Source organism: Vipera ursinii (assembly GCF_947247035.1).
Source record: "Vipera ursinii genome assembly, chromosome: 5".
Classification (NCBI taxonomy): domain Eukaryota; kingdom Metazoa; phylum Chordata; class Lepidosauria; order Squamata; family Viperidae; genus Vipera; species Vipera ursinii.
Genome location: NC_139518.1, coordinates 70,525,881 through 70,538,824, shown reverse-complemented (window position 1 = coordinate 70,538,824; position 12,944 = coordinate 70,525,881). Strand labels below are relative to the sequence as shown.

Genomic DNA, 12,944 nt, shown 5'->3' with positions numbered 1-12,944 from the left:
TGTCCCTTCCTTCCTTTCCTCCCTCCCTCCAACTGTCCTGTGCTACGCCGCCCAGATCCCAGCCTGGTTTTGGCATGTAGTGGCGCAGTCTCATCCACACAGAGCGGCTGGGTGAAGTAAACCACCGACATCACGGCCCTGCCTGTGTGCGTACAGAGGCAGAGGAGAGTGCATGTGCCTCAGCCTCTGCGCGTGCACAGGCAGGGCGGGGATGTCGCTGGTTCACCTCCCGTTTTCAGGCACATACATTATGAACCGGCTACTTCTCCCAGTCATTTTTCCCATACCAGAGCCCAGCGTTTGAGCCAGTTCCCCAATTCTCTCCGTGTACATTGTTCTTCCCATAGCTCTCCCCAGCGCTGTCGAACGATACCCATTTCTGGCTGCATTGCTACTGTTCTTAAGTTATATTTGCACCTGTCCGAAGGAAGAGAGTGATGCTTTTCTCCCTCCTCCAAAGGAAGGGAGACAAACCCGCATTGCCACCAAGTCACCCTTCCTTTGGGCGAAGTAATCTCCGGACCCAACTTTGAGACTGTTTCAGCCTGAAGCAGCGTCAGAGAGCTGCATCACTCTCGCCGTTTGGACCCTCTACTTTTACGCCCCAGAAGCAGCTTGCCTTTCAAACCTCCAATATCTAACAGAAGGAAACCCACTGCAAAGGCGCATCTCTGAGTCTGTTGCCAAATAATGCCTGCGTTCCACCGCTGCAGAAAAAGAAGTGCCCATTTCCTGCCAGTGCAGGCAGCCCGGGTCCTGTGAGAGGCTGAGTGGGAACGAAGCAGCCCTCGGGTCTGCGCTGCAGAAAAGCCGCAAGCACTGTTGTCGCCTGGGCTCCAGCCCAGCTCGCTTGGGGGAAAGAGGCTGCTTGCTAAGTGAGCCGGGCAGGAGCCTGGGATCAGCTGAGCCGTGCTCAGAAGTTACGCTCAGAAACGCTGATCCTGGGCTCCTGCCCAGCTTACTTAGCAAACAGCCTATTTTCTGCAAGCAAGTGAGCTGGGCAGGAACCCAGGATCAGCGTTTCTGAGCGAGACTTCTGAGCATGGATCAGCTGATCCCGGGCTCCTGCCCGGCTCACTTGCTTGTTGAAATAGGCTGCTTGCTAAGAGAAGCCCCAGGATCAGCGGGCTACCCGGTGCTGATCCTGGGGCTTCATTTAGCAAGCAGTATGTTTTCTGCAAGCGAGCTGGGCAGGAGCCGTTCGCTTGCTAGCCCTTCCCCCCCAAACACAGCACTTGCTCACTCACCCTTCCTTGCTGGCTGCTCCGCTCACTGTTCCTCTGAAAACAGGCCGGTCTGCCCCTTTTATACCTTTTCTTCTCTCTGCCGTTCTCCTTTTCTCTTCCGGGTGCACCTGAAGCTCCTATTAGCATGTTGCCACAGATCCTGGGGATTCTGGCAAGCTCTGCAGCTCCAGCTGATCTCCAGGTCTGTGCGGCTCCGTTTTGACTCATTCCCTCCCCCACTATAATTAGCTAGGCTGGGCTCACGTACCACCAGCCAGGGGCTCGCGTACCACTGGTGGTACGCGTACCACCAGTTGAAAAGCCCTGCTTTACACTAATAATAGTGTAATCTTTATACCCTTGCTATTTTTAAAAACTTGATCCATCTGAGCTTAGGACACCCACATAAGACTTCCTCTTCCAAAACAGAGATCACCTTAGGAGGTTTTTTTTCATAGCAGCCACTCATTTCTCTGTGGTTGCGCCATATCTGGGGAATTTCCCAATACAGTACCGGGATGACCATCTGTTCTTGCTTTAAGCCAGCTTTAAAATGTATCTTTAAGAGCCAAATGGCTTATTTTATTTTTTAAAAAAACTTTTCCAAAATGAGAATTAATTTAAATAGGTTTTTATACTATTTATATGTCTTCTTGCATGTTATATTTATTATTGGATTTTTTTTTGCAGTTTTGTGAAAAATCCAAGGATTATGCTGATAGGCTAAAAAAATAAAAATAAATAAAGTGATATTTTTGAGTGGTTGCTATCAATTCTGAACTCTAAATCTACCATTACCCCATCCTATCTGAAAAAGAAATTTAAAAAGTCTCTCTTCTCACTGCAGTTAAAGGAACATAATGTAGATTTTTAACAATAGAATAGAATAGAATAGAATAGAATAGAATAGAATAGAATAGAATAGAATAGAATAGAATAGAATTCTTTTATTGGTCAAGTGTGGTTGGACACACAAGGAATTTGTCTTTGGTGCATAAGCTCTCAGTGTACATAGAAGTAATAGTGATAATCATGATCATATACAACATGAAAATACATTCATTATAAATCATGAAATACAACACTTCATCATAAATCATAAGATGCAATACCTAGTGATAGTTAGTCAAATATCACTAATAGGAGTGACATTCTGCTGTTTTTACCTTCACATTTGTAAAGAAGTCTATTAATAGTACAGATCATTCTTGACTTATGACCAGTTGTTCAGACTGTTTGAAGTTCTGACAGACCTATCTGGAGGGTACTTAGCATCCAGATTCAAAGTTCAAACGTTCAGGTTCCCCCCCTCCCCCGCAGTCATGTGACTGCATTTTGGTTGCCTGAGAACTGGGTAGCATTTACAACCATTTGCAGTGTCCTGTAGTCACATTTTATAACGCTTTTGCTGAAAACTGGCATACGCTTCTGGTTTTCAGCAAAAGCACACCCATGGCGAACCGTTGGCTTGCTTAATGACTGTGGCATTCGCTTAATGACCACCTGAAAAAGCGTTGTAAAATCGGTACAGTCATGTGACCAACCCACTTGATGACCATCATGATCATGATGGGTGCGCTCCATTATAGTCATAACCTGAGGACTACCTGCATTTAGACAACATGAGGAAAAACTGCTTATGCAGGCTATTGCTTCTGTTCAACCTAGTTCATTATATAAAGAAACACTTGTTTATTTTAATAAGTTTAAATTTAATGAAAGTATTTATCCTAAAGAGAAATTATTTTGCTCACCTTTCAAGACATGGAGATAAGCCTATTCATGGAGAAGGAAGCTACCATGTCACCAATGGGGATCACTTCTGATTACACATCATAACTTGGCAAACTATTTTAAACTATGTAGAAGTATGGGTGGGAGTCTCAGGTGTGTTGGAATGTCAGTTTCCAAAATATTTTGCCAGCTTGCTTAGTACTGACTAGAAATTCTAGCAGCTAAAGTTTCAACATATCTGAAGATTACCACTTTGGGAAAAGCTAGATTAAATCAAACCCAAGTATTGCCAGAGGACAGGTGCTGAATACACGCATAACCAGTTTTTTACATACTAATTTTATTAAAATTTACAATTGCAAAGGAAAAACTAAGACATACAAAAAAAAAATTCTGTTTCTTTTTACAACTTGTAATTTTTTTATCGGGGCAGAGTTGGGATGACTGAATGGGGCTAAGTGTTTACTGGCCGGATGCCCTTCCTGATGCCTATGTGCAGTTTGCAGCAGATATATTCTTTTTGCGCCCTGCCTATCACTGCCTAGGATTACACTCTCAACCTTCCAAGTGGGAGGCAAGAAAAAAATAGAAGCGTAAAAAAGAAAAAATAGAAACATAAAAAAGAAAGAATAAATAATAAAGGAAAAGAAATATGCAAAGAAATTTTAATAACTTATCACCTTTTCTTAAAATATAACAAACAATTGCTTCTGCCCATATCCCATTTTTTATCTATAAATATATCCAAAACTGGATGCAGTATTCCAAATGTGGTCTTTACCAAGGCATTATAAAGTGGTATTAACACTTCACGTGATCTTGATTCTGTCCCTCTGTTAATGCAGCCTAGAACTGTGTTGGCTTTTTTGGCAGCTGCAGCACACTGCTGGCTCATATTTAAGTGATTGTCCACTAGGACTCCAAGATCTCTCTCACAGTTACTACTACTGGTATTAAGCCAGGTACCACCTATACTATACTTGTGCATTTGGTTTTTATTGCCTAAATGCAGAATCTTACTTTTTTTAACCATTGAATTTCATTTTGCTAGATAGAGTCTGTCAAGATCCTTCTGTATCGTGAGTTTATTTTCTGGAGTGTTGGCTATTCCTGCCAGCTTGGTGTCATCTGCAAATTTGATGAGTTCCCCATCTATCCTGTCATCCAAATCATTAATGAAGATGTTGAAGAGTACTGGGCCTAAAACTGTGCCTTGGATTACTCCATTACAAAATTCCCTCCATATAGATGCAGTTCCATTGAGGACTACCAGTTGAAAGTGGTTGGTCAGCCAGTTACAAATCCATCTGATGCTGATACTGTCTAACCCTCATTTTTGTATCTTATGAAGTAGTGGATTGTGGTCTACTTTATCAAATGCCTTAATGAAGTTCAAGTAAATTATATCCACAGCATTCCTCTGGTCCACTAATTTTGTCACTTTGTCAAAGAATGCAATAAGATTCGTCTGGCATGATCTGTTTTTGACAAAACCATGTTGGCTTTTGATTATGACTTTCTTTGCCTCTAGGTGTTCACAACAGCATTGTGGTCTCCTGGTTGATGTAACAATGCCATACAATACTAATACTAAAGACACCAACCAGTTTCTTTTGTGTGTTCAGTGAAAGATCTTTTCCCATATCATACTTATAGCCCGTCATTTTTAAATCTACGTTTAGATCAGTTTCTATCTTGTCCTGTAAAACTTGTTCCTCTTCTATAAGATTCTAAAAGTGTTCTTAGGATCAACAGAAAAGTTTTATTTGGAAATGTTGGTCAAAACTAGACAAATTATTGATTTGTCTATGCCTGCTGATTGTAAAGAAGAAATATAATCCTGCCTAGGGATTAATGTGGGACAAAATTTCCTAATAGTAAAAATTACTGTTACACTTTATATAAAGCACTTGTAGTCTGCTATCTAGAAAGATTCCCCATCAAGGCAGTAATGACATGATAAATATTTAAAAAGTTATTCTTGAAAACAATGACAACCAGATATTAAGAACATAGCATTTAGACCAGACATGTCAAACACAAGGCCCGGGGGCCGGATCCGGCCCGCAAAGTGGTTTCATGCGGCCCACGAAGCCATCCTGGAAACAGTGAGGGAACATCCCCCACTGCCTTGGCCCTGGCCCAGAGACCCTCCTTCTGCCAGAGACCCTCAGGTCTGTCTCACTCCTGCCCAGGCACCCATAGGCACCCTTGATGCGAACAATGTAGAGCTGGCCACGCCCACCCAGTAGGCCATACACACTCTAGCCACGCCCACCCAGTAGGCCACACCCACCCTGGCTACACCCACTCGGCCCCTTGAGGGCAAACGCAATGCTGATCCGGCCCTCAATGAAATTGAGTTTGACACCCCTGATTTAGACAAAACTAGATCAGAAAAATAATGATTTAAAACCCAAAGAAGAGTTTTCCTAGTTCAAATGATGCAAGCTGAGCAAAATCTCAGGAGACTACACAACCAGGAAATGGAAATGATCTCCCAACCAAGCCACGCAATTAACTGTGACCTAACCACTTTCTTCAGAGACAAGCAATCCTTAAGGTTTACAATGTCGTAAACATTGAAAGAAGGAAATACAGTCATGGCTAACCTTGAGCACTTCTTGTGAGATTCTGGCCTAGCAAAACTTCAGGTAAGCCTAGATTTTAAAAGCTTAGACTCTGTTCTATATTGAGATATGGTTACTCAAAAGAACTTGAGATTTTTTCTTTCTAGATCAGAGGTTCCCAACCCCCGGTCTGTGGACCAGTACCGGGATGCAGCATGCCAGTAACCAGGTCGTGCAAAAAAGCGAAGCCCCATCTGTGGAATGTAGGCAACAAGCAAAAACACGCCCCCTCCAGTCCACAGAAAAACCTTTCGCCATGGAACCGGTCCCTAGGGCCAATGTTCTAGATGACCTCCTACCATCGAGATCCTCTAAACAGATTCACCTATACAGGATTCTCTGACAGTGATTTGAAATCAACCCTTTAGGACCTAATGAGGAGCCTAACCACTGTAATAGTGTAACCTACAAAGATATCCAGCTGTTTACATCTGTAAATACATGAACATTAAAACACAAGTCTATCATAAAAAAGCAGTATTGTAAAAGAAGATGCATATGGCAGCTATCCATCACCCCAAATGTCCTCTAGAACCATTCAAATTTTTCTGACTTCAGGAAGGCCCTTTAGGGACTATGACAGAAAATAACTATCTGTGAATCCATACCCACTTCACCCTTTAGTACTGGAAGAATATTGCTAGAAATTGGTAAGGGCTATGCATTGCACAGAATGTTTCTATGTAAAGAAGACAGTCTTCAGTTTATTTAGAAGCCGAGCCTTACAGAGTATTATTATACCTTAAAACTAACGATTTGAATTGTACTGGAAACCTAGGGCTCAGAACACCAGTTCTTTATGACTGGGGTAACTGAATCATCAATGAGTGAGATGCTGCATTTTGAACCAGTTGCAGTTTCTGAGTAGTCTTCAAGGGAGAGTCCCATGCAAAGAATATTATAGTAATCCAAGGAGGTTATGACAGAAGCATGAATCACAGTTGACTCTTTGCTCATGTTCAAAAGGATCTTGAACTTACAGCTTTTCTTACCATTTTGAATGGCAATTCTAAACAGTTTTTAACAATTCAGATTTCAGTTCTGAGTTTGTGCTTTATTATAAACTGCCAAGAGATCTCAGTCAGCAGTATAATAAATTTTATAAATAAATGAATAAAATACAGATTTGCTTGTGAGTGATGGACAGTACAACCCACTCACTTTCAATCCCACAGATTTAAAATAAACAGTAACAAGAATAAAACTCAACTTATAATTACAGTATTTCATTTCTAATATTAATGCCTGGTAACACTACCTGGTATGTACAATCAACTCTTTACAAGTTGTCTTATGATAGTAGGAAAATATGGCCTATATGAATTATTGGATGAATTGGTTGCAAAAGGTGATAGCTCTCTGCCCCATATTTGTGTAACCTTCATCATTCTTGTATGAAGACTTCTTCATACCTCTTCTAAGCATTTTTATTTCCTTCTATTCATTCTGATTTAGAGAAGTTAAATTTTTGATTTTATAGAATTATACAATGGTAGAATTGGAAAGGACCACAGCAGTTACCTACTTCAGCCATCTGCAAAGTGCAGGAAAACCAATTAAGTCTTTCATAGGCAAACTTGCCTCCTGTTCAGTTCGGCAAGGCTACAGTGGACCTGCGCAGACAAAATATTGTCCACAAAGCCCAGAATGAATTTTAAGGATGAGTCTAGCTATCCACGAAAACCATCTAACAATCACTGCAGGACTGTTCTTGGCAGTCATTAAACGGCTGGTTATAAACTGAGGACTATGTATAATGAACAACACTAAGGCTTATTTTGAGATCCACGGTTCTTCTTTTTATGCCAACCAGTTATCTCTGGTCTCAACAAAGGATTTTCCAAGTGATGCCCATTTCATCTCTTAAATATCATCCCCATGAACTGCCCTCATCTTTCTCTTCACAAACCAGATGTTCTGAATTGGCTCCTGGATGCCAGCTTTGCCAGTAGGAAGGGGGAATCATACTGGGCAAAAGAAAAATGTATTAAGAAAAGACTTTAATAAAGCCAACTCAAGACATCAGAAGAATATGCATGCTTTCTCCAGATGTTCCTGCAGTACCCAATCATTTTAAGAGACTATGAACAAATTCAGCAGATGCATGCAATTTCCTCTGTTCGCAGATTCATGAAATGTCTTAGGTTCATTTTTTTTAATTTTAACCAGGTTGTACACTTTCTCTGTTTCACTTGGCTTCTGATCTGTGTTTGTCTTTTGCTGGGTTGACTGCACTTTTAATGACTTTACACAGTATTCATTTTCAGAGAACTCTCAGCAATGCTCTCACCCACAGATAAACCGAGATAAAAAGTCCTCAGATTACTGGAATAATACATATGTGCATTGCTGAGATTTGCAATGTAAAGAATGAAATTATTCCCAGTCTCTTAGCTTTTTGCACGTTCTTCTTTGGTTTCATTCTTGCAGTCAAAAGCATCTAACTTTTTAATGCACAGAGATGGAAGCATTTACAGATTCCCACAATGGAAGAATGGATGGCCAGGTTAATGGAACTGGAGGGGAAGGCAAATCTAACTGCTTTGATTAAAGAAAAGACTTTGTCTAGCTTTTTTCCACATGCAGACTACTTCTGAACTTTTTGCTTGAATCTGAAAGAAATGAAATTTTAATTTTGAGATTTGACAATTAGAACTGTTTATGATTATAGAAATACTGTGAAAATACAGTGGGTTACGACGCTGAGCTTGTCGATCAGATGGTCGGCAGTTTGGTGGGTCGAATCCCGAGTGCCGCGTAGCAGAGTGAGCGCCTGTTACTCGTCCCAGCTTCTGCCAACCTAGCAGTTCTAAAGCACGTAAAAATGCAAGTAGAAAAATAGGGACCACTCCGGTGGGAAGGTAACAGCGTTCCGTGCGCCTTTGGCGTCTAGTCATGCCGGCCACATGACCACGGAGACGTCCTCGGACAAGCGCTGGCTCTTCGGCTTTGAAACGGAGATGAGCACCGGCCCCTAGAGTCGGAAATGACTAGCACGCATGTGCGGGGGAACCGTTACCTTTTATTGAATTTTAGAGAAAATGGTTAATGTATTTTAAATTTTTATCACCATACTGAAGGAAGTTGGAAATCACTTCCTTTCCTTTCCCTTTCCTTCCTCCTTGCATTTCTCCCACGTTTTTCCTTTTTATTTTGTGTCTTTGTTTTGTCTATGTAGAGATCTAAGAAAGTGTGTACACTCACATGCACGCACATCTAACTTTTAGCAACGCATTCAAACTTTGTTGAAGTGTCTAAGTGGCAAATTCCACAAATCCAAGTCCTACAAGCTACGTTGCATCATTATCAGGATATTCAGATTATTCCATCTCTTAATATCGGGGGTGAGTTATTACCCCCCGTAGATAAGGCTCGCAATCTGGGTGTCCTCTTAGATTCACAGCTCTCCTTAGAAGATCATATAGGAGCTGTGACTAGAGGGGCCTTCGCCCAGGTTCGTCTGGTGCGCCAGCTGCGACCCTATCTGGACCTGGATGCCTTGCGTACAGTCACCCATGCACTTGTGACCTCTCGCCTTGACTACTGCAACGCTCTTTACATGGGGCTGCCCTTGAGAACCACTCGGAAGCTTCAGCTGGTGCAGAGTGCAGCTGCACGAGTGCTTTTGGGGGTCTCCCGATACTCCCATATTACACCTCTGCTCCGTGAGCTGCACTGGCTTCCAGTTGCCTTCCGGGTGAAATTCAAGGTGCTAGTGATGACATACAAAGCCCTACATGGCATGGGTCCGGACTACCTACGGGAGCACCTACTGCCAGCGTCAACATCCCTCCGTCCTGTGCACTCCCACAGAGAGGGCCTCCTCAGGGTGCCACCGGTCAGAGAATGTCGGCTGGTGACCCCCAAGGGGAGAGCGTTCTCGGTGGGTGCGCCAATCCTTTGGAACCGCTTACCAGCCGAAATCCGGATGGCCCCCCGACCTTTGCTCCTTCCGGCGTGATCTAAAAACTTATCTACTCCAACAAGCCGGCCTGGCCTGATGGATTTGGGTTTTAAAATTTTCTCACTTCATTGCTTTATTGTATTCTTACTTTATTGCTCTGTACACTGCCCTGAGTCCTCCGGGAGAAGGGCGGTATATAAAACAAACAAACAAACAAACAAACAAACAAACAAACAAACAAATAAATAAATAAATAATTATCAACTATGGACTGGTGCCATGATCATTCCCAAGGCAGTAGAGCAACATCAGATGAAAACCCGGTATCACATAAAAAGGGATACACCTGGTCTAGTGTACGATGTGCAGGATAGTTCAAATTCTGTTACTGGTGCTGGGAAAACTCCAGCATAAAATCTGCAGCTCCTTTGCCAATCACCGCAAGGCTAGACCCAACTGCCTGACTCTGTGTAGTACAAGCAGCGCCGCTGCCTTCTTATGCACACAACCCCTGTGCTACGGAAGCAAGCTTCCTGCGTCCAGTGAGAAAGCAAGGACTTGAGGAAGCACAGTAGCTTACTTGAACAAACACGTGACCGCCAAAGGTTATGAATGCTATCCATGCACGCTGCCTCGCAAACAGAGGTGTCTATATAAAAAAAAAAATGCAATCGGTTTGTTGGCTACCCTAGCGTGGTTTTACGGCAAGTTGCTACTCGAGGCAAAAACAATCTCCTTCTACTGAGAAAAGATCCGCCAGGTTTAAGGTGTAGCAACCCTCCCCGAGAGGGAAAGGGGGATCGGGTCGTCATCCTACCTGCCGCACAGGTAGACCATTTGGAAAGATGCCCGGGCGATCCCAAAGCCCACCATCCCATTCGTCCTTCGGAATCCTCTGCCGATTTCTGGGCTGCTTAATAATGATGGTCTCCTCCCCGAGTTCGCGCCTCGGCTTCTACTACTTCTACTACCACTACTTCTGCTTCTACTACTAGCACTTCTACTACTAAGAGAAGACAGGGGAAGGCGAGAACTTTCGGATCGTCCTCTTTGGGTGAGGAGAAAGCGGGGAAAAATGCCAAGCGGGCTGGGTGGGTGGGTGGTGGGGATCGGATCGGATCGGGCTGGAAAGCCGTACCTGAGTTTTTGTCCCGCCGGCACGGTGAGTTTATTGAGTTTCTCCATTCTCCCGCCCAAGTGGCCCGCACGAAGCCACAGCCAGTCAGAAGGACGTTGGCCAGCCGCCTTAGTTCCGGCAGGTCGGGCAGGGAGCGGCCGAAAGAGGCCGAAGCGATGAAGGGATCCTCCGGCGGGTTTTTTCTCCGGCGCTCGGGGAGAAGCGACTCCTCCGCGCGTCTTTCGGGAGGAGCCAAACTCGATCGGGCTACCGGCCGGATTTCAGGTTTCGGCTCCGTCACGTGACCGAGCCAGCTTGGCTACTAATAGGGCGTTGGTACCAAAAAAAACATGAAGAAGATCCACACCTATTGGGCGTGTGAACCACCCCCGTCCGGGGCTGGGATTGATCTCCTGCGCCTTTGGCATTTGAGTCGAATAGACTGCAGCGTTTCCCAACCTTAGGAACTTGAAGATGCGTGGACTTCAACTCCCAGAATTCCCCAGCCAGCTATGCATGAAGAAGATCCACACCTATTGGGCGTGTGAACCACCCCCAGTCCGGGGCTGGGATTGATCTCCTGCGCCTTTGGCATTTGAGTCGAATAGACTGCAGCGTTTCCTAACCTTAGGAACTTGAAGAGGCGTGGACTTCAACTCCCAGAATTCCCCAGCCAGCTATGCATGAAGAAGATCCACACCTATTGGGCGTGTGAACCACCCCCCCCCCCCCGTCCGGGGCTGGGATTGATCTCCTGCGCCTTTGGCATTTGAGTCGAATAGAGCAGCGTTTCCCAACCTTAGGAACTTGAAGATGCGTGGACTTCAACTCCCAGAATTCCCCAGCCAGCTATGCATGAAGAAGATCCACACCTATTGGGCGTGTGAACCACCCCCAGTCCGGGGCTGGGATTGATCTCCTGCGCCTTTGGCATTTGAGTCGAATAGACTGCAGCGTTTCCTAACCTTAGGAACTTGAAGAGGCGTGGACTTCAACTCCCAGAATTCCCCAGCCAGCTATGCATGAAGAAGATCCACACCTATTGGGCGTGTGAACCACCCCCCCCCCGTCCGGGGCTGGGATTGATCTCCTGCGCCTTTGGCATTTGAGTCGAATAGAGCAGCGTTTCCCAACCTTAGGAACTTGAAGATGCGTGGACTTCAACTCCCAGAATTCCCCAGCCAGCTATGCATGAAGAAGATCCACACCTATTGGGCGTGTGAACCACCCCCAGTCCGGGGCTGGGATTGATCTCCTGCGCCTTTGGCATTTGAGTCGAATAGACTGCAGCGTTTCCTAACCTTAGGAACTTGAAGAGGCGTGGACTTCAACTCCCAGAATTCCCCAGCCAGCTATGCATGAAGAAGATCCACACCTATTGGGCGTGTGAACCACCCCCCCCCCCGTCCGGGGCTGGGATTGATCTCCTGCGCCTTTGGCATTTGAGTCGAATAGAGCAGCGTTTCCCAACCTTAGGAACTTGAAGATGCGTGGACTTCAACTCCCAGAATTCCCCAGCCAGCTATGCATGAAGAAGATCGACACCTATTGGGCGTGTGAACCACCACCACCCCGTCCGGGGCTGGGATTGATCTCCTGCGCCTTTGGCATTTGAGTCGAATAGAGCAGCGTTTCCCAACCTTAGGAACTTGAAGATGCGTGGACTTCAACTCCCAGAATTCCCCAGCCAGCTATGCATGAAGAAGATCCACACCTATTGGGCATGTGAACCACCCCCATCCGGGGCTGGGATTGATCTCCTGCACCTTTGGCATTTGAGTCGAATAGACTGCAGCGTTTCCCAACCTTAGGAACTTGAAGATGCGTGGACTTCAACTCCCAGAATTCCCCAGCCAGCTATGCATGAAGAAGATCCACACCTATTGGGCGTGTGAACCACCCTCCCCCCCCCCATCTGGGGCTGGGATTGATCTCCTGCGCCTTTGGCATTTGAGTCGAATAGACTGCAGCGTTTCCCAACCTTAGGAACTTGAAGATGCGTGGACTTCAACTCCCAGAATTCCCCAGCCAGCTATGCATGAAGAAGATCCACACCTATTGGGCGTGTGAACCACCCTCCCCCCCCCCGTCTGGGGCTGGGATTGATCTCCTGCGCCTTTGGCATTTGAGTCGAATAGACTGCAGCGTTTCCCAACCTTAGGAACTTGAAGAGGCGTGGACTTCAACTCCCAGAATTCCCCAGCCAGCTATGCATGAAGAAGATCCACACCTATTGGGCGTGTGAACCACCCCCCCCCCGTCCGGGGCTGGGATTGATCTCCTGCGCCTTTGGCATTTGAGTCGAATAGAGCAGCGTTTCCCACCCTTAGGAA

General features: G+C 45.1%; 1 protein-coding gene across 2 annotated transcripts in view; it reads right to left on the bottom strand.

The window, feature by feature from the left end:
* Window positions 1–10,852, bottom strand: part of BLNK (B cell linker) — a 70,496-nt gene extending 59,644 nt beyond the window's left edge. For both annotated transcript variants that reach the window (XM_083364598.1, XM_083364599.1), the window contains exon 1: window positions 10,633–10,852. In XM_083364598.1, the coding sequence (XP_083220724.1) occupies window positions 10,633–10,679 (47 nt within the window). In that variant the 5' untranslated portion in view covers window positions 10,680–10,852. The remainder of the gene's footprint in view (window positions 1–10,632) is intronic.
* Between the last annotated feature and the right edge of the window lie 2,092 nt (window positions 10,853–12,944).